Here is a 22,717-nt window from a genome sequence, read left to right as displayed (position 1 = left end):
CAAACTGGAAGCTAAGCTGTCTCCACCCAAGACTGGAACAGACAGTCAAGAGGAGAAGGTTAACACTTGCACCACACCTCCAGCCACACACATACCTACTAAACCAGCACTGGCAAAAAATACACATAAATACACAAAATCATACTCTGAGGCTCTAAATAAAAACCTGCAAAAGCGTCAGAGACCTTCAAAGCAGACACCCAACAACCTGCACCTCCCGTCACAAACCAGACAACACATAAAACACAAAATCAGTGTGCCGCACAATCACAGCTTTTAAGGCGAAATAACATACCTAACACACTAGTAATAGGTGACTCTATAGTCAGGCACACTGATGTCCCACTCACTAGGCTGGACAAGCAGAAGACTACTGTTAGCTGCCTGTCAGGAGCCAGAATCCGCCACATAACACAAGCACTCAGGTCACTCCAGAACAAGTACAAATATGACTCTGTCATTGTTCATGTTGGTGTGAATGACCTGAGATGTACCTCCCTGGACTACATGAAAAAAGACATGGAAGAGCTCTCTGATCATGTAGTCCAGGCTGGTATGACCCTGACCCTGAGTAGCATCCTGCCCTCGCCAAGAATGATACCTCAGTATAAAGAAAAAAGGATCAATTTCAACAATTGGCTAAGCTTCTGGTGTCATTCAAAGGGGATCCAGTGTCTGTCAGCCTGGGATGACATGCTCGACAAGCCGCATTGCTTCACAAGAGACAGCTTGCACCTATCACCACTAGGCTTTTGAATACTGGCTAAGGCTCTTGCTGCCCCCATAGTGCCTTTTTTAGGCAAGGCTCAAAAGTCAAACCCACCTCCATAAATAGCACAATTAACAAAAAACTGAGGGTTATGCTACTCAACGTCAGGAGTTTAAATCTCAAAATGCATGCACTCGAAGCACTCCTCAGTATGGAGAACGTCAACAACTGTGCAGTAACTGAAACCTGGTTCAAGGGTCCAGAGAGCACCCCAGCACTACCGGGCTACAACTCATACCACACATTTTGGACACAGAACATGGACCAAAACACAAAAGGAGGGGGTGTATCCATATTCATCAAGGATACCTACACCTCCAGGTTAGTGGAGCAGCATGATACCCCTGAGATCATCCATGTGCAACTAACATCGGGCAAATCTGCAATGCAAATTGTGGCCTGCTACAGATCACCCCCCATGACCCAGGACCACCACTCCATCTTTCTGGAGACACTGGAAAATATGAAGGTCCTACCGAACACACTGATATTGGGTGATTTCAATTACCCTACCATTCACTGGAAAACTACTCGTGTACAAACTCCCAGGCCCAGCGCTTCCTGGAATTCAACTCAAATGCCCTGGATCAGCTGGTAAACTCCCCTACCAGAGGTGAAAACATATCGGACCTGGTCATCACCAACATGGGCGAAAGGTATTCCACTCCAGAGGTCAACCTGTCACTGGTTAAATCAGACCATAAACTAATCACTCTGGATGTCCACACCCCACCACCACGCCAAACTAAGGAAACCACACTAAAAAACGTTTCTAAAGCAAATTTCATCTTACTTAAGACAGAGGTGGTAAGTTTCACAGCCCTCATGCTAAAGGATAATGCTGCCCAAGATGCAGAAACCTTTACAAATGCACTCTATGAGCACCGACAAGGATGCATGGATCATGCCATCCCTAGCAAAACCAAGACTCACTCCTCTAAGAGAAGGAAATCAGTTTGGTGGACCCCTGCCATAAACAGGCTATACAATAGAAGGAGGAAACTAGTTCAGAAAAAAAGCAAATCCCAAGAAGGAAAGACATCCCTGATTAGTATCAGTAAGAAACTAAGGTCCCTCATATTATCATCCAAGGCTAACTTTGAAAGAAAAATAGCCAAGTATTCAAAAGATAACCACAAAGCCTTCTTTAGCTATGTTAAGAATCTAAGTGGCAACTCGCAGATATGCACTGAACTAGTGCAAAATAGCACAAAATATACTGAACCTACTGATATTGCCAACATCCTGGCAGATAGATTCAGTGCAAACTTCACACCCCCCTCTCACCCCCAAAAGGGCCCACAACAATACCGGAAAAGTGTAGTGTCCCGGAAATCACAGACGCACAGGTGAAAACAGCCCTTTCAAAAGCCAAAAACACAGCATCAATGGGGCCAGATAGTGTCCCAGGCTGTGTCTTTCACGAACTACAGAACGAACTAACCCCCCACCTAACCACGCTGTTCAACCTCAGCCTCTCCACAGACTACATGCCTGTAGAATGGCACACAGCAATGGTTATTCCTCTCCACAAAGCAGGGGCCACAACTGACCCTGGTAACTATCGCCCCATAAGCCTGACTAGCCTGGTCTGCAAAGCCATGGAGTGCATCATCATGGAACTCATTAACAAAGACATTGGGAACCTCCAAACACTTGACCCAACCCAGTCCGGCTTTGTTAAGGGCAGATCATGCCTACTAAACTTGGTTGACTTCTTCATGACAGTCACCAAGGTCATAGATGAGGGAAAAGTGGTTCACACAGCCTACCTTGACCTCGCCAAGGCTTTTGACACCATTCCCCACTTGGGTATTACAGAAAAACTCACCAGCCTGAACATATACCCCTACTTCACAAGACGGGCTGCCAACTGGCTTACAGACAGAACTCATACGGTAAGAATAGCGGGCTCCAAGTCCAACTCTAAACCAGTCACAACTGGTGTCCCACAAGGCTCGGTCCTGGGAACATAACTGTTTGGCATATACTCCTCAGAAGTACAGGCAAACACAGGAAGACTATGGCTAACCAAGTTCGCTGATGACTGCAAACTGGGAGCCATAATTGACTCTCTGGCTGACATGGACATCCTCCAAAAGGGCCTTACTGAGACGGACACCTGGTGTCAAAGTCATGGCCTCAAGCTAAATGCCAAAAAATGCATAGTCATCCCATTTGGGAAAAAAAAAAAACACCCATGAATTACCACAGATGGTGCAGCGCAGATGTAACATGACTGGAGGAACCAGTACAGATCCTGAAGCAGTGATGTAACATGACTTTAGGAGTCAGTATCCAGTGCTGATCATGTAGCACAGGATAATAAGACTGATGAATTTCAAATAAAAGACTGGCTACAGAGTTCTGAGTCTACTGCATCTACACTAATTCAGCACCTTCGAGCATGAAGACATTATAACAGTCCAAGTAAGAAGACACAGGAGCAAAAGCCACTGTCATGAGGTCCGTGTAGCCAATAAGGTGGTTCATCCAAGGCAATATTCTTCAGATATAAATAGAATATCTTGATGACAGCTGACAAATCATCTTTAATTGTTTGCCTGTCATTGAGATTCACTCCCAGATCACACACACACAAGATACAAATTCCAAATGATCACCCTGAAAAAATATAGAGAAAGAAAGGAATCTGTGAGGGATGGGTGGTGGCATGCAGTCTTTTGTCTTTGCAGGGTCAAGCTTTAGTTTACTTATGGCCATCTGATCTAAACCACCTTCCAAGCAATCTTCTAGAGGGGTAAAAGTCTCCAAAGGTGCCAAGAAAAGAGAAGGCACAACTGGAATGGCAGTCACACAAGAATGATAGCTAATAATTTTTCATGTATGAGTTTCTATGGCACAAACCACTTATTCAGCGATTTGTGAAAGATAAAAGGTGTGCTATCCAAGTGCTGTGAAGGTGTGAAAGAGCTCCATCAAGATTCCCTAGCAGACTATTCAGTACCAGATGAAGGAGGTTCAAGGAGGAATCTTAAACAGTAATCCATCTATCATTAATTATGCTGGTAAAGGTACTGTTGGTACTGTCTACATCTGTATCCACATTCAGCATGAAAAGGACTATATGCGGGGAGGGAAAGTTAAAAAAGAGACATATGTATGCAATATGGGTCTGCACCAAGTCAAAGGAATGTAATTGCAATCCTTGTAAGGGAGACAGAAATGCAAATGGAAGAATATATACTAATTCTGAGTTTTCACCCTACCCAGTGGTACACTAACAGAATTAGTATGTTCAAGTAGCAGGGTCGGGGGGAGAGTCCTCCAAATAGGGTGTAAGGGAACTGTGCCCTCTGCCAAAATCCCTTAAGTGTTCCAATAAGTTTCAAATCTTTTTTTTTTTTGAAAGAATAGAATTTAAATTTTTGAAGTGTCAGGACCTAGTAAAAGGACAATTAAAAATCAAGCCAACATTTTTTTAGGTCAGTCAAAAAGGTCCATATGGATTACTTAAAACAAAAGTACATCACACAGAAAAAGTGGGCATTGTTGCATTTATGAAATTATCAGAAAGAAATGGATAAAATGATAGGTCAGTTGTCAATGGTGTGCACACAAAACAAAACTGCAGCAAAGAGTGTAGTTACTATGCAGCCTGCCAGGCACTAAGAACAACTCATTAAGTCATTTAAATTTCTGCAATGTTACTCAAGTACAGCTGTTTAAATCAATGTCAGTAATGCAATTCCACCCATTTAGTGTTGCCAATCCCACTTCCTAACATCCTCAGCCTGGAGCAGATGTTTTTGCCACATCCTAGCTTTGGTCCTGTCCCAAGCTACCTCTGCAGTAATCCTGACAGGGCTGTCTAACAAAACACAGGTAGCATATGTTTTGGTCAGGGTCCAGTCTCTTTGTGCAGAACTTCACAGAAATCTACTGGGGATAGAACCAGACCAGAGCTCCTGTGGATCGATAAGCCTTTTGCTCACAGGTGCTCCCCCCCCCCCCCATAGCTGACTTCACAGATGCTAGGGAACTGCAGCATGTCAGTAAAATGCTTACAACACTGTGTAATAGTACACTGTGGTTCTCAACAGCATTTATGTCATGGATCACTGCTTGCCACTCCTAGTCATGTAAAGGCTGGCCAGCACCCTTTCATTCTAACAGGCGCCCACCCATGTGTCCTAAGTGTCTGTAGTGGGATGTCATTTTCTGCAGGGCTGAGACTATGTAACACTTGCAGTGTTCTATTCCTTCGGCACATGCAGACACATGTGAACACATGACACAGAGCTATGGATTATAATACTGGGAGTAGTAGCATGCCAGCTAGTTATGCCATACTATAATTACAGGTACAGCTATGTGGACATGCCATGTGACAGACATAGGGACAGATGCGGGAATACATTCAGCAGGGTCTCTATAAGGCTCTGTATGTGATCAGAGTTACTCTACATCATCTCAAGGTGCCCACATATACTCAGGCAGGGTTACTCTACATCATCTCATGGTGACTGCACATACTCAGGCAGGGTTACTCTACATCATCTCATGGTGACTGCACATACTCAGGCAGAGCTATTAGGTTCATAGGTTCATACTAGGCTATCTGCCCTAGGGCATTTATAAGCCTAGCCAGAATGTGTTTGGCTTTCGCCACCCATTTTAAATTTATTTTGCTATGCCCTTTTTCGAGGTTAGTATACTGTGCCTCTGTCTAACAGTGACACAGAAGTGATACCCGGGGTAAACCTACGATCTCCCATCCACTCATCAAGATTCCTCTTGAAGAGAGTCAATGAGGGACTCTGCCTAACCTGGACTGGGATTTTATTCCAGAGTGAAGGGAGCCTCTGGGTTATGAATCTGTCCCTCCAGCATGTCCTATTTATTTCAGTGCTGAGGTTCAAGTCTCTCGAGCGCGTAGCTCAATGGGATTTGGATTTTCTGAGGTGCAGCATGTACATTAATTCCGGGTTGGACATGGCTTTATAGTCAGGCACAGATCGCCTCTGAACAGGCGGTATGCCACTGAGTAGAGCTGGAGTTTCTTTAACCAGGCAGCATATGGCATCTGTTTGAGCCCTTTGATCCTCTTTGTGAGGTACTTTTGGGGTCTTTCCAGTTGCTGCAGGTGTCTGGTAAGGTACATCCCAAAAGGGGCATTGTACTCAATTATGGGCCTGATGAGGGATGAGTAAAGAGGCACGATGACGTCCCCTGATCTAGATGTGAATCCCTTCATGATTAGGTGGGCTATATAAAATGTTTTTCTAACCACTTTGGCCACGTGGTTGTCAAATGGGAGACTGCTATCAACTTGGGTCCCCAGGTCCCTAATTACTTCTTCTGTACTTAATGGATTACCACCTATGTGGAAATTTGTGGGCACTTTGTTTTTGCCAAAGGGGATGACTATACACTTTTTGGCATTTAGCTTGAGGCCATGGCTCTGGCACCAGTTGTCTGTTTCTATGAGGCCCTTTTGGAGGATGCTTGTGTCGGCTGGAGAGTCAATTATGGCGACAGTTTGCAGTCATCTGCGAACTTGGTCAGCCACAGTCCTTCCGTGTTGGCCTGTACCTCCGAGAAATATATACCGAACAAGAGAGGTCCCAGGACTGAGCCTTGTGGGACACCACTTGTAACTGGTTTGGAGTCTGACATGGCTCCAGCAATTCTAACCATGTGGGTTCTGTCCTTGAGCCAATTTGCAATCCATCTAGTGACATAGGGGTTTATATTTAAGCTGGTGAGCTTATCTATAATGCCCGAGTGGGGTATTGTATCGAAGGCTTTTGCGAGGTCCAGGTAGGCTGTGTGGACCACCTTCCCCTGGCAATGGCCTTGGTGACTGTTTCAAAGAAATCAACCAGGTTTAGGAGGCAGGATCTGCCCTTAACAAAGTTGAACTGGGAAGGATCCAGTGTTTGTAGGTCCCCAATATCTTTATTTATGAGGTCCATGATGATCCTTTCCATAGCTTTGCAGACCAAGCTAGTCAGGCTTATGGGGCGATAGTTTCCAGGATCCGTTGAGGCACCACCTTTATGGAGAGGGACCACTGTTGCTGTACGCCACTCTTTGGGCACATATCCTGTAGTAAGGCTGAGATTGAACAGTAGTTTTATGTTTGGGTTTAGCTCTTCTTGGAGTTCATGTAGGACGCAGCCCAGGACACCGTCTGGTCCCATTGATGCTGTGTTTTTGCTTTGGAGAGGGTGGCTCTTACCTGAGCATCTGAGATGTCAGGGGCAGCACTCTGCTGGGATAGATATTTGCCCTTTTGGTGGGGAGGGGGAGAAGTTTGCACTGAACCTGTCAGCTAGGATGTTGGCAATGTCTGTGGGTTCGGTGTATTTTTTGTCATTTTGGACTAATTCTGAGCATATCTGGGAATTACCACCCAGGTTCCTAACATAACTAAAGAAAGCCTTGTGATTATCCTTAGTGTCCTGTGCAATTTTTCTCTCGAAGCTGGCCTTAGACAATTTTATGTGTGCCCGTAGTTTTTTGCTAATACTGATCAGTGATGCCTTCCCTTTCTTGGATTTTGCTCTATCATTTAGTAGCTTCCTCCTTCTATTGTATAGTTTGTTTATGGCTGGGGTCCACCAGACAGGACATCTGCCTTTGGAGGATTGGGTCTTGGTTTTATTTGGGATCGCATGATCCATGCATTCCTGAAGGTGTTCATAGAATGCGTTTATAAAGGATTCTGCGGTCTGGGCCGTATTTTCCACAGGCCCGGGGGCTTTGAAGGATTCCACCTCGGTTTTGAGGAGTGTGAAATTTGATTCAGAGAAGTTTTTCACTGTGGTTTTCTGGGCAGGGGGTGGGATCGGGATGTGAATATCCAGTGAGATTAGTTTATGGTCTGATCTTACCAGTGAGGGATACACTTCTGGTCTGGAGCATAGAGTCCCCATGTTGGTGATGATCAGGTCCAGTATGTTTTCCCCTCTTGTGGGAGTGGTAACAAGTTGTTCCATAGCATTTGAGTTTATAAATTCTTGGAACCTTTGGGCTAGGGTGTTGGAGCTAGAGTAATGCTCCCAGTCTATGTTTGGGTAGTTGAAGTTGCCCAATATAATGGTGTTTGGAGAGATCTTCATATTTTCCAGTGTTCTCAGGAAGGCTGAGTGGGGTTCCTGGGTTTGGGAGGGTGGTCTGTAGCAGGCTATAAACTGGAAGGCAGTTTTACCCACTGTTAGTTGCACATGGATAGTCTCTGATGCTTCGTGCTTTGCCACCAACCTGGAGGTGTGGGTATCTTTGATGAATATCGATACTCCCCCTCCTTTTGTGGTTCAGTCCAAGTTTTGGGGCCGAAAAGCATGGTATGAGGTATAACCTGGTAGTGCTGGGGTGCTCTCGGGAGCCCTGAACCAGGTTTCTGTTACTGCACAGATATCGATGTTCTCCATGCTAAGGAGAGTTTTGAGTGCGTGCATCTTGAGGTTTAGACTTCTGGCATTGAGTAGCATTACTCTTAGTTTCTTATCCCTTGTGATACCTATGGAGGTGGGTTTGTCTTTTGAGCCTTGCCTAAAAAAGGCACTATGGGGGTAGCAAGAGCTTTTGCCAATATCCGAAAGCCCAGGAGTGACAGGTGCAAGCCGTCCCTAGCGAAGCATCGTGGCTTGTCGAGCATATCATCCCAAGCTGACAGGCATTGGATCCCCTTTGAATGACACCAGTACGTAAGCCAATTGTTGAAATTGATCATCTTGTCTTCATACCGTGGCATCATTCTTGGTGAGGGTAAGATGCTACTCAAGGTCAGGGTCATACCGGCCTGGGCTACATGCTCAGAGAGCTCCTTTATGTCTCTTTTCATGTAGTCCAGGGAGGTGCATCTCAGGTCATTTACACCAGCATGGACAATGACTGAGTCATATTTGTACTTGCTTTGGAGTGACCTGAGTGCTTGTGTTATGTGGCGGATCCTAGCGCCCGAAAGGCTGCTCACCGTGACCCTCTCCTTGTTCAGCCTGGTGAGCGGGACGTCAGTGTGCCTGACGATAGAGTCACCTATTACAAGTGTATCAGGTGTGTTGTTTAGTCTTAAGGGCTGAGACTGTTCGGCACACTGGCTTTGTGAGATATGTGTTGCACGTGTTTTGTTTTGGGGTAGCGGCTGCTTGGGTGTCTGCTTTGGAGGTCTCTGCTGCTTGACAGATCTTTATTTAGAGCCTCCAGTATGATTTGTGTGATTATGTGTTTGGTTTGCTGTCGTGGTAGGTCTATGTGAGACTGGAATTGTAGTGAGTGTGGTTTCCTTCTCCTCCTGACTGGTTATGCCAGTACTGAGTTGAGAGAGCTTAGCCTCCAGTTTGGTTATATGGTTGCATCTCTCACATGTGTTGGAATTTGTTGGGAGGAGGAGAGGGTTGCCTGTGTACATGAGGCAGTTGTAACATTGCCTCAAGATTCCCAGATTCACCAGCTGGACCGGATAGGAGATTGACAACTCACCTTTGGACATGCTAGAATAATATTGGGAATTCCTTAATAATTGAAAACCAGGGCCAGTGGGGAGTGAGGGTGTAGTGCTTTTAATTTTTAGTGCTGACTTATATAATTGCTTTAGTGAGCAAGTGGCAGGTAACTTAAGTGCAATGTGTTACAGGTAACTTAAATGCAAAAACGACAAACAGTAACTTTCTTTCAAGTGAAACAAGGAAATAAGTACAGTAAGCAATGCAGATATCACTAGTGATCCACAGAAGCGCTGAGAAGCCGCGTATTAGGTGGAATTAGCATTCCAGGGAAATAACAAGGGAACAAACAACAAGCATATAAACAAAGCTAGATTCAGCAGGCCTGGATCTAGTCTATGCTACAGCAAACAAGGTGTACCAATTTCAGTAAGATACAGTTCAAATATTCAGGCACTATAAACCTTTAACCAGAAATTCCCAGCTCAGAAGGGCAGAGTCCAGCCTCTTCTCCTACAAGAGTGCAGACCACAAACCTTCTTAATGTAAAATAACTGGCCTGAAGCCCAAGTGCTTAAACCAGAACTAATACACTTTAAGAATAACAGACACTGGGCTCTCAAACAACAGTTCCCAACTTAGAAGGATGAAAGCTACCTGTCCTGCCACCACAGTGCATGCCACAAACCTTCCTAATGTATAACAACTGGTCTGAAGCCCAAGTGCTTAATCCAAAAGACTTAGAATGATAGCTACACTTTAATCAAGTTACTACCAAGCAGTAATAAATACAATTGAATACTTTAGAGAATGCCTGGATTAGTGCTCAAGTTACACAAACAAAGCTAGATCCAGCAGGCCCGAATCCAGTCTATGCCACAGCAAACAAGGCGCACCAACTTCAGTAAGAAGCAGTTCAGATATGCATGCACTATAAGCCTTTAACCAGAAATTCCCAGCTCAGAAGGGCAGAGTCCAGCCTCTCCTCCCACAAGAGTGCAGACCACGAACCCTCTTAATGTAAAATAACTGGATGAAAGCCCAAGTGCTTAAACCAGAATTAATACACTTTTAGAATAACAGACACTGAGCCCTCAAATCAGCAGTTCCCAACCTAGAAGGATGTAAGCTACCTGTTCTGCCACTACAGTGCAGACCACAAACCCTCCCAGTGCAAAACAACTGGTCCGAAGCCCAAGTGTTTAAACCAAAAGGCTTAGAATGAGTTACACCAAGCAGTAATAAATACAATTGAGTACTTTTAAGATGATGCAAAAGTAAAAAAAAGTAGGTAGAAACACAAGTACAGCAAAAGCAGATGAAATTTTTTTTTTTTTTCTGAATAAGTGCTGAGATCAAAGAAACAGATTTGAGTGCTGAAACTAGAAAACTGGCTAGTTATAAGAAAAAAAAAAAAAGCTAGAAGGCTTCCCTCCAACACAGAAGGGCTTGGGGGCTCAGAAGCCTACAAATAGTCTATACCACTTAACAGGAAAGGCAGGAAACAAGCTTATTTATTTATTTTTTTTTTCTTTTCTGTTTCCCAGATGCTCTCTTTGTACACAGTAGGAGTGCCTGAAATCAGAATATGATCTCAATGCACTTAGTTGAGTGAGCAAATGAGATGGGCCCAGAAGGAGTATCCAAACACAAATTTACAAGAGGGGCGGGCAGTTGCAAGGCCACTAAGATTAACACCAAAACAAAAACAGGGAGGTTGTGTGGGACTAACTGAAGAGCAGAGTCAAAACTTCCAGTTCAGTTAATATTCCTTCCAGACAGTTAAAATCAATTTAAATACTGTATTTTTTTGAAAAAAAAAGAGCAGATAAAGGTACTTAAATTCTCTTATACGTCCAGTTGAATACAGCAAGTCCTTAGCCGGCCAAAGCTGAGGTTTTTAAGCAGAAAATATTTCACACTGTACCACTTAAATAGGCAAGGACAGGAAATCAAAGAATGTGACTACCCCACACCTGTAATTACTAGCAAATAACAAAGTTCAGCAAACACTGACTAACTTCCAGTTCAGTTAATATTCCTTCCACACAGTTAAAATCAATTTAAATACTGTATTTTTTGAAAAAAAAGAGCAGATAAAGGTACTTAAATTCTCTTATACGTCCAGTTGAATACAGCAAGTCCTTAGCCGGCCAAAGCTGAGGTTTTTAAGCAGAAAATATTTCACACTGTACCACTTAAATAGGCAAGGACAGGAAATCAAAGAATGTGACTACCCCCACACCTGTAATTACTAGCAAATAACAAAGTTCAGCAAACACTGACTAACTTCCAGTTCAGTTAATATTCCTTCCACACAGTTAAAATCAATTTAAATACTGTATTTTTTTGAAAAAAAGAGCAGATAAAGGTACTTAAATTCTCTTATACGTCCAGTTGAATACAGCAAGTCCTTAGCCAGCCAAAGCTGAGGTTTTAAGCAGAAAATATTTCACACTGTACCACTTAAATAGGCAAGGACAGGAAATCAAAGAATGTGACTACCCCCCACACCTGTAATTACTAGCAAATAACAAAGTTCAGCAAACACTGACTAACTTCCAGTTCAGTTAATATTCCTTCCACACAGTTAAAATCAATTTAAATACTGTATTTTTTTGAAAAAAAGAGCAGATAAAGGTACTTAAATTCTCTTATACGTCCAGTTGAATACAGCAAGTCCTTTGCCAGCCAAAGCTGAGGTTTTAAGCAGAAAATATTTCACACTGTACCACTTAAATAGGCAAGGACAGGAAATCAAAGAATGTGACTACCCCCACACCTGTAATTACTAGCAAATAACAAAGTTCAGCAAACACTGACTAACTTCCAGTTCAGTTAATATTCCTTCCACACAGTTAAAATCAATTTAAATACTGTATTTTTTTGAAAAAAAGAGCAGATAAAGGTACTTAAATTCTCTTATACGTCCAGTTGAATACAGCAAGTCCTTAGCCGGCCAAAGCTGAGGTTTTAAGCAGAAAATATTTCACACTGTACCACTTAAATAGGCAAGGACAGGAAATCAAAGAATGTGACTACCCCCACACCTGTAATTACTAGCAAATAACAAAGTTCAGCAAACACTGACTAACTTCCAGTTCAGTTAATATTCCTTCCACACAGTTAAAATCAATTTAAATACTGTATTTTTTTGAAAAAAAGAGCAGATAAAGGTACTTAAATTCTCTTATACGTCCAGTTGAATACAGCAAGTCCTTAGCCGGCCAAATCTGAGGTTTTTAAGCAGAAAATATTTCACACTGTACCACTTAAATAGGCAAGGACAGGAAATCAAAGAATGTGACTACCCCCACACCTGTAATTACTAGCAAATGGCAAAGTTCACCAAACACTGACTAACTTCCAGTTCAGTTAATATTCCTTCCACACAGTTAAAATCAATTTAAATACTGTATTTTTTTGGGGGAAAAAAAGCAGATAAAGGTACTTAAATTCTCTTATACGTCCAGTTGAATACAGCAAGTCCTTAGCCGGCCAAAGCTGAGGTTTTTAAGCAGAAAATATTTCACACTGTACCACTTAAATAGGCAAGGACAGGAAATCAAAGAATGTGACTACCCCCACACCTGTAATTTCTAGCAACTAACAAAGTTCAGCAAACACTGATTAACTTCCAGTTCAGTTAATATTCCTTCCACACAGTTAAAATCAATTTAAATACTGTATTTTTTTGAAAAAAAAGAGCAGATAAAGGTACTTAAATTCTCTTATACGTCCAGCTGAATACAGCAAGTCCTTAGCCGGCCAAAGCTGAGGTTTTTAAGCAGAAAATATTTCACATGGTACCACTTAAATAGGCAAGGACAGGAAATCAAAGAATGTGACTACCCCCACACCTGTAATTACTAGCAAATAACAAAGTTCACCAAACACTGACTAATTTCCAGTTCAGTTAATATTCCTTCCACACAGTTAAAATCAATTTAAATACTGTATTTTTTTGAAAAAAAAAGAGCAGATAAAGGTACTTAAATTCTCTTATATGTCCAGTTGAATACAGCAAGTCCTTAGCCGGCCAAAGCTGAGGTTCTACATCATCTCATGGTGACCACACATACTCAGGCAGGGATATTCTACATCATCTCATGGTGACTGCACATACTCAGGCAGGGTTACTCTACATCATCTCATGGTGACCGCACATACTCAGGCAGGGCTATTCTACATCATCTCATGGTGACTGCACATACTCAGGCAGGGTTACTCTACATCATGACTATGTGCCCACACATTATCTGGTGTACCCTTGTGTAACTGTCATATTCTGTTTTAAGCATATTAACATATCCACTGGAAAAAACACATTTGCCTGCAGCCTGTTAAACAGCTATAGGGACATGTTATGGAAGTGAGACATGTCTGTTTTCTAGTGTTGTACCTTACCCTTGTGAAACTTGTCTTATTTGTCTCTCTCTCTCTCTCTCTCTCTCTCTCTTAATAAAAACAGCAACTTGACAGTAATTGTGTCACCCACAGCAGTAGACAGGAGAGGCTTGTAGCTAATAATGGTTAGAGTCCTTCACAAGTGCTGACATGTTTCAGTTGTTTGAAATATATTCAGTCCCATATCAGGGTAGACTTTCCCATGGCAAATTTCCCAGCATGTATCTTCACTGCAGGTCCGAATAACAGGTTGGCTTAGCAGGCACCTCCAATGCATCCTGTCCCGCTGGGACTATGAAAGAAAACCAGGAGTAGAATGAAGCTGTGAGTGCCTTGCCAAACGGGGGACCCGCCTTTAACTCAGTGGCATGTAGCCTGCCTCCAATCGCTAAGGTGGCCCAGTCACACTGATGATTTGTTTGAGGATGCTGTGGAGAGTGTAATACACAGATGTGTAGCTCCTGGGATGGATGGCAGATTTACTTGCCTGACTGACGCTTATCATTGGACCTCAGAATAACATGTGGACCATACTACTGGCCAACATGATCCATCACAACATAACAGATCCCTGTAATGTCTCTCTGGGTTGGAGAAGCAGATGGCACACTGCTGTTTGTACCCCCACCCTATCCCTAGTATGCTCAGTTCCTCATTTACCACACTCCATACATTGTGCATTGTTCTGCCTTCCCCATCTACATTTGTCTCCCTATGCTTATCTCACTCTGTACATCCTGTGTTTCCTCATACTGGTATGCACGCTTCCACCCTTGTTTGTTATGTTACATGTGGGGCTACCTGATCCTGCATACTATTCATACTCCCCTTTCCTCATTCTTTCCCCTTCACACTCTCCCTTTCTCTTCCTTCCAATATAATGAAAGAACAGGGTATTATCCCTGAAAAAACACTGCTGCCCCCTATCCTGCACACTCCTATTATGTTGTCCTGTTGTGTGACCTAAGCTTGGTGTTCCCCTTTTTTGTACTTTGCTGTGCACACCTTTCATTCCCATTTATGCATACAACATACTTGTATACCACATACCAGTGCAGCTGCAAATACTGTATGTCTTCATAGTGTTCTCAGGCTCTTTCTGCCATTCTGCCAAAGGATGTGTTATCACATGCAAATGTGTCAGTCTGTGAGCTCATGTTTCGCATTCTTGCAAGGTAATACAGTACAGTCAGCATGAAATCTTTCAATTATGTGTTGTGTCTCTGCGTATGATGTTCACTGCAGAGCTTTGTCTAATTCTATAGTTTCACTGCATGGCTTTATCAACTTGCAGAGCTGTAGTGTTGTTCATTTATGAACCCTGAATCACAGCAAGCTCCAATAAGCTCTGCACATTTTATTGTGGATATTTAGTGTCCCCTTTTGTTGTGTGTAGTGTCACTTATATCTGCAAAGCGTGAATTGAGTTGTTGTGCAACTATTAATCCTAACTTTTCTCTTTCAGCAGAATGCAGTCGGAAATGTGAAAGCTTTCACATGAAGCAGGAAAGACTGATAGCTAGGTAAGCTTAGTTAAACTGACAAATGCTAACCTCAGTTACATACATATCTTTTCCACTAGTAGGATGTGTTTACTTATGGCAATTCTGCTCATTGTGTCTCCTACCTGCAGGTCCAAATGGCCATATGACTCAGTAGATGCCTCAACCACAGACAACCCCTGTTGAGACTGCAGATAGACAGGGTGATGGGGCTAGAAGAGCCTCGCTGGTGGGGGTGTTGATCTCTCACAAGAGGTAGCTAGCCCAATTGTCCATGGTGGCTAAAATGCAACTTCAGAAGTTGGTGATAGACAAAGCTGTTAGTCAGAGAATACTGGATAGAAATATGGTCTATATAGAATTCTTCCTGGAGCAGATTGCAAATTTACTCACCTGGCTAACCCTGAACTCAGGCTTCCAGAGGAGTTAGTGGGCATACCACTAGCTGCCTTGATCCACCTGCTGATGATTAATGGCAACAGTGTTCCTCCGGACCAAAGTGAACCCCTTCAGGCTGCAAGCACCCCACCCAGTCTCCAGAATGATGAACATCCTTCCTATTGTGTTTAGCCCCATACCTAGAGCATTGTCCAACCCTCACATCACCACCTGTCTACCCCTTTGTTGTCTTTGTCCATTCTGTGCTTTGCCATCCCAGAAGGCGTACATACACAGAACCCCTATTTGTTTATGCTGTTCTTTATTTAATTCTGCAGCAGAATGATCTAACTCCCCCTGTTCTTCCCCTGGTTTTCTGTCACTCTTTCTCCTCACTCCATCTCTTTATATAAATAGAAGTGAGCATTAACCACATAAAATAATTGTCCAGCCTCCCTTCCTACTCTATACTTTTCTATATGCTGTTCAGCTGCTTGATGTCCCCTTTTCTACTTCTTATACACCTCTGTAAGACTCAGACAAGTTTCCATGTATGTGACACTATACAACAGTTGCTGCCATTACTGTGCAGTTGTACATCACTATGTGTCAGTTTGTGCCATCCTGCCATAGTAGCCACGCTGGATTGTCTTAAGTGAGCTTGTCCAGAACATTGTCATTGTTACTGTTATTGTTATGTATATTGATTTATACACTATTATTCATACTGCACCTTTTCTCCCTGGGCTTCCACTGAAAATGGACAGACTGTCCAATTAGACTCTCCTGATAAATAAATGTAAATTAAATAAATATGATATGTTAGTAAGCATAGTATTGCTACCATATATAATGTTATATGCTGCTTCATTTAGATATGCAGCAGTTTGCATACTAACATTTTTCAATTCCTGTAAGATGTCTGAAAGGTGGTCCAAATATTCAAAAATGTAAATTTGTGATTGCAGCTGGCAGCCATATGTAATTAAAGGTTGTAAATAACTGCATTAAGGTTTCACTGTGTGACAAATGCCACTGACGTACTTATAGTCTGCTTCTGTAGTACTCTGTGCAGATTAGTAGCTAGTGATAAACTAGCAATGTCAGTGGCAGAAATCAAAATTTAAGGATAGGTTTCAAAACTGCATCCGTAATATTGCATGGTACATGTCAAATTATTAAGCTAAGGAAAGTTTGGAGTGAATGTATAATAAAGATATATGTAATCCCATATCCATTTCAGGTTTTAATGGTTTCTGCCTAAATATTGAAAATCTATCACCTTACTTCCCTACCTACTGAGGGTTGTCACAGTAATTTATCAAAACTAGCCTAGATCCAGATTTTCCATCACTTGAGGTTATCTTTATGAGTTGCAAAATTAAGTGCTATATTGCTCTATTTCTAAATGTGGAAATCTTATTTATAAACTAACTAAAGCCCTGCTGCCTGTTTAAACAGCTGATTATGCTCCAACATCCGAGAGAAGACAATTTATTTAAGCTCTAGATGGTTCCAGAACAGATATTAACAATCATTAAACTGTTTTCAAAGAGCTTACATACCATCTTTCAGCAATTCTGGGAGCATCTGGGTATCTTTGTATAAAATAGGATGGCTAGAAAACAGCCATGAACCTGAAGGCATCATGGGCTAAACTAAAAATCTAGTCAAGCTGTGATATCCCTGTTGTCCTAATCCCAGGTACTGGGTGTAATCCTTTGCATGGTGGAACGGATTTGTATAAATTGTATTAAGTAATCTTATCTGCTTACCTTGTAGCTTTTCTCCCCGGACCTCCGCTAAAAATGGACATGAATCCAGTCAGACTATCCCGGTCAACAAATGTAAAATAAAATAAATAAATAAATAAATACATTTGTTCCTAATGCCAACCACATAGCTGTAAGCCCTGTTGGAGGAATTTGTTCCAGAATCTTGATTCGGCTCAAGAAGCTTTTAGGCTCCTGTCTAGCAGTCAGATGCCCTGGATTCCCATTGGTATCCTATGCTATCAGCAGCGTGGCTTGACAGAGACAGTAATGTCTATTACATGAATGAAAGGGACCTCAAATGCCACTGTCTGTCGATCATGAGAGAGATGGTGAATCAAAGTGTTTCCATGTAAGACTTATTCAGAGTGGGACCTTTCCAAAGATCCTGTTAGATGGTTCCCAAAACTCTTCTTCATTCACAAATCGCATCAGTCAAGTGCTTGACATAGACCCCATCTTATTCTCCATCTTTATTAACTCCTGTCCCTCCTACTTTATATGCCTAGGATTGGTTACATTGACAGTCTAAAAAAATTGTCTGACCATTTTCCTAAAAAATTAGCATCCCTCCCCATAATGGCCTTCAACTAACAAGTTCTCAGAATGACTCTTCTTAAAATACATTTAATTAATTAATTAATAAACCCACATAAAATGAAAAATGATAATGATACAAATACAGAAGTGAAAAATCATATAAAAACGATAGTAATTTACTGAAAACATACCTTGTCTGTGCCAAAGACACTGTGTGTTCTTTCGCCATCTGAATACAGCCAACGATAAATGTTACATGAACCATTACTGACAGTAGCATTCCAGGTCACAACTGAAGATGTATGATGGCTGTTTTGGTAAAGAAAGAATAAACTGAATAAATATAATACGAATACTAATGTAATACTTTGAAGCACATCCCACTCATATAAAGCCTGCTTATCTCATAATTCGCACACCTGTTCATAAAACAAGTAGCAACTAGTAACAGTATTCTCTGTATACAGATGATGATGTGGGATTTTACTGTCATGTTTTATATATTATACAAGTACTGAATAATAAGCTGTATAGAATTTGTTTAGAGGCTAACAAAATGCTGTAACAACTATTTAGCAGTTCTAGGACGAAATTTGGAAACAATATTATTTACTGCAATTAAATGTCTGTTATACAATTCATTATTTATCTATATTTATTTATTATTTTATTTACATGTGTTTACCGGGAGATTTCGACCGTCCTTTTTCATCGGATGTCCGGGGAGAAAAGCTTCACAGTTTGTACATGATTGACATTGGTACAGGTAGAGTTAATGTCATTCAGCAAGCATAACACTTGGTATATTTACAGTAACAGACAATATTTCTAAACAATAAAAGTAACTAAGGTAGACAATATTTCTAAAAAAGAAAGTAACTAAGGTAGAATAGTAAAAGATGGACTATCTATTATCTAATAAAAATAATTGTAAACAATAAAACAACCAAGGCTGCATAGTTAAAAATAGCCTATAACTTATCTAACATGAGCAGAGTGTACTAACATTATCACACTGGGATTTGAATTCATGGCAGTTAGATCATTTATAAAAGTTAGGATGAGAGTGAGAGTGGAGGAAGGAGGGGAGGTGGGGGGGGGTAGTCTGGATTTGAGCAAGGACAAAGCCAGTGCAGATTTAGTTGCAATTTAAGTGCAGTCTTGAAATGACTGCTGGAAGGTAGAGTAGTGATGGAGGGGGGAAGATTGTTCCAAAGTTTGGATATGGCACAAGAAAATAGAGCTTCCCCTGCTGAGTATTTGGCTTTCTTAACAAGGAGTAGATTTTTGTTGCTTGAGCGTAGGGTTCTAGAGGAGTGGTAGGGTTGGTGAAGGATTTGGAGTAAGGGGATTTTGAGGGGATGGTTTACAAGTTTATGAGTGAAGGATAGTTGATTCAGGTTCAGGAGTTGTGGGAGTTCTAGCCAGTTTAATTCTTTAAGGGAGATACAATAGTGGCTGTAGTAGGGGGCACCTGTAGCAAATTTAGCAGTTTTATTGTAGCAAGCCTCAAGCTTATTTAGGTCTGTCTTTCTAAGGTTTGTAAGTATGGGAGATGCATAGAGTAAGGTAGAGATTATCTGGGAGTTGGCAACAGAAATTTTAGCTGCTTTGGAGAGGTATTGGTTGTTTCTATATGAGGCACCAAGTTTTTTTTATTATGAAAGATATGTGGGTGTCAAATTTGAGTTTGTTGTCAATCTCCGTACTGAGTAATTTGGTGTGCTCTGATGGTGAGATGGCGGTATTGTCTTTGGCAAGAATGCTGAAATTGGGGGAGCTCTGGGTAGATTTAGAGGGTTGGAAGATGAGGGGTTTGGTCTTATTAGGGTTGAGTAGGAGCCGAGCATTGGATAGCCAGCTTTCAACAGAAGAGAATGATTCCTGAGTGATTTGTTGGACTTCTGGTAAAGTAGGGGCAGAGCAGATGAGGGTGGAGTCATCTGCGTACTGTATGAGATGCATGTTTGGTGGCAGTATGGACGTTGTTGGTGAAAAGGGAGAATAGCAGGGGGCCAAGAATAGAACCTTGGGGGACACCAAGGGTAATGAGAAGGCGAGGAGATAGGTTATTATAACAGACAACTGACTGCTGGTGGCCATATGGATAGCTGTGGAACCAGTTAGTGGCAGACTGAGAAAAGGAAAGGTTGGGCAGAATAGAGACTACTAGTTTGTGTGATACTATGTCAAATGTCTTAGATAGATCAAGAAATACAGCAATGATAAGAGGCCATTGTTTTTATGATGAAGGATAGTGTTGGTGAAGGAGAGCAAAGCAGTAGTAGTGCTGTGATATGGCGGCCTGAAGCCATGTTGGGTATTAGAGAGGAGGTTATTAGCTAGGAGGTAGTTGGAGACCTGGGAGTTGATGCATTTTTCAAGTATCTTGGAGAGAGGGGAGATGATGGCGACAGGGTGGTAACTGGAATGGTCTGTGGAGGGGCCACCTTTGTAGAGAGGAATGATGTGGGATATTTTCCATAGAGAAGGTACATAACATTTGGATATGGGATGGTTTATTAATATGGAAATTGGATAAGCTAGAGCATCAGCTGCGATTTTTAGGTATTCTGAGAGGAGATTGTCAGCTGCAAGTTTAGTGGGTTTAAGTTTTGACAGAAGTCTTTTTATGTAGGAGGTAGGTACTGAGGAGAAGAAGAAACCAGGTGGGGGAGGATTAGGGTTAGGAGTGGGGGGATGTAAGGAAGTGTTGTTTGGTTATGGATATTATGGTTTCAGTAAAGTCTTTGTTAAAGGAATTGACAATATTGGTGGAGGAGGGGGTGTCAACTTTCCCGGGGAGGAGGATGGAATTAATTGTGGACTAGAATTGCTTAGCGTTTTGGTGAGAAGAGTTTAGGGTAGACTGATAGTATAGGGATTTATTTAATTTTGTTTGCTTTTTGACCTTATTGCTCAGTTCAAGGAAGGATTGTCTATCTGAGGATTTTTTTGTTAGGCGCCAGTGTTCCCAAGCCTTTGATTTTCATTAGGATTCTGGTGCTCTTTTTTAACCAAGGGGAGCTCCTGGTTCTGACTTTGGCATTCCTTATGGGGGTATGGGTGTTTAGGATGATGAGGAAGCTGCTGCTGAAGAAGTGGACAGCCTCATCTAGGTTGAGGCATTTCAGTGGTGACCAGTTAACTTTTTGGAGGGAGGGGATAAAGGAGTTGGGATTGAAATTGGTTTTGTTACAGATTTGCCTATGGGAAATGGGCTTGATATTATCTGCATGGTGTCTTGGTAGGAAGGTTGGGGAGTGGTCACTGAGGGATTCAGGTAGGCAGCCTGTTAGGTAAGAGTGAGGGGCTTTGCTAACTAAGATCCAAACAAGTATGGTATGATTGTTAGGGTATTTGTTGATTCAGGTAAAGAATTGGATTAGTTGTGTGAAGCCATGAAAATTTAGGTGGAGGGCTGGGTGAATGCTATTACAGGATAGTAAGTTGATGTTAAAGTTGCCAAGAACAATAGTTTCCTGGGGTTGAGAAAGATTGGCCCCGCTCAGGTTTTCTAGGGGTGGTATATTTTTCCCTGATGGGAAATAGCATCATATGATGTTGATTGTTTTCTTTGGTTTTAGTTTGATGTTGGTGTAAAGGATTTCTTGATTTCTGTACTGGGGAGCGGATATGTTAAGGGTTTGGATATTGAGGTGGTGTTTAAACATCAGTGCTACACCACCTCATTTCCTGGACAGTCTGTCTATGCGAAGGATGCTGTATCCAGATGGGAGTATTTCCTCATTGCTGATGTGAGATTTGAGCCAGGTTTCGGTTAGGATGAGTATGTCTGGGGAGTATAAGCTTATGTTGCCATGTAGGTCTTGGACTTTGTTACATATGCTTCTGATGTTTAGGGACAATATAATGAGGTTAGATGGCTTTTGTTGGTTGTGATTTGAGTTATGGGGCAGTGCTTTGGAGGAGGTTTTGTGGTGATGTCAGAGTTGAAGGGACCAGGGTTGGGGTGGATGTCCCCACAGAGGACTAGTTTGGAGAGAGAGTTTAGAATATGTTTTATATATAGTGTAAAGAATCTGTCATATTTTAGGGACATTTTCTTTTTAAATGTGGTATGTGTTTGGTAATTGAGTAGGTGTATTGGGAGGTGGTTTTAAGTGGTTTGAGCAGTGTAGTTATAGAGTGCGTGCTTGAGGGAAGATGATGCAATAGTTCAGTGAAAATGGTTGGGCATTATCACTTTGGAGCTCTGATAGGATGTAATGTGAGCAAGCAGTATGCAGGTAAGGAGCGTAATCATGTCAGCTGAAAGCATGATTGTGTCAAGTATCAGAACTGAGCTAGGTTGATGAGAGGGGTAAGAGGGGAGGGTAAGGGAAATTATGGTGGTTTGGCCTAATTGGCTGGTAGTTAAGGGAGGGGTTTTAGTTTAGAATAAATGTAGAGGTAGCAGGGGCAGGTGGGGAGCAAAGTGAGTGTAGTGAACAGGGCGGGCTTAAACCCCAGGCTAAGGATTGCAGGTAGGTAAGTGTAACACTCATCAGCACTATAATATTTAGCTTATTTTTATAGTTTAGCCAAATTGTTATGATTTGGTAGGGAATACTGGGCTGGTAGTGCAGGAAAAGTAGAGGAGGGGGATTTAGCTAGAGTGAGATAAGGAAGGGCTCAGCATTGGTCCGATCGAGTGTGTTCGACCCTTACAGTATTACGTATAATGATAATAGCACTTGAAATTGATATATACTTTAAATTCATTGTAATAAAATTGCTAATTACATCTAAGAATATGCAGAACAAAACCACAAAGAGATGAAAACCTTTAAATGTGTTGATATAATTCTGGTTGTTATTACATATTGTGAATTCAGTCTCTGCAGACTTGTGACAGTTGCAGCAGAAGCAAATGCACTCTGTTTTTACTGTAACTGGATTGACATTGTAAGTATCATATGCCATGTTACAGAC

At 41.9% G+C, this 22,717-nt stretch overlaps 1 protein-coding gene across 1 annotated transcript in view; it reads right to left on the bottom strand.

Annotated features, from left to right (window-relative positions):
• LOC122796860 overlaps window positions 1–22,717 on the bottom strand; it is a 137,915-nt gene that overhangs the window by 95,780 nt on the left and 19,418 nt on the right. Inside the window, exon 2 of the mRNA XM_044065603.1 lies at window positions 17,974–18,091. Within this exon, the coding sequence (XP_043921538.1) occupies window positions 17,974–18,091 (118 nt within the window). The remainder of the gene's footprint in view (window positions 1–17,973; window positions 18,092–22,717) is intronic.

This window comes from Protopterus annectens, chromosome 3.part0 (genome assembly GCF_019279795.1).
Source record: "Protopterus annectens isolate FY-2018-M chromosome 3.part0, PAN1.0, whole genome shotgun sequence".
NCBI classification, from domain to species: Eukaryota; Metazoa; Chordata; order Ceratodontiformes; family Protopteridae; genus Protopterus; species Protopterus annectens.
Note: the sequence above shows the minus strand (reverse complement) of the source record. Positions and strands in the feature narration are given on the sequence as shown.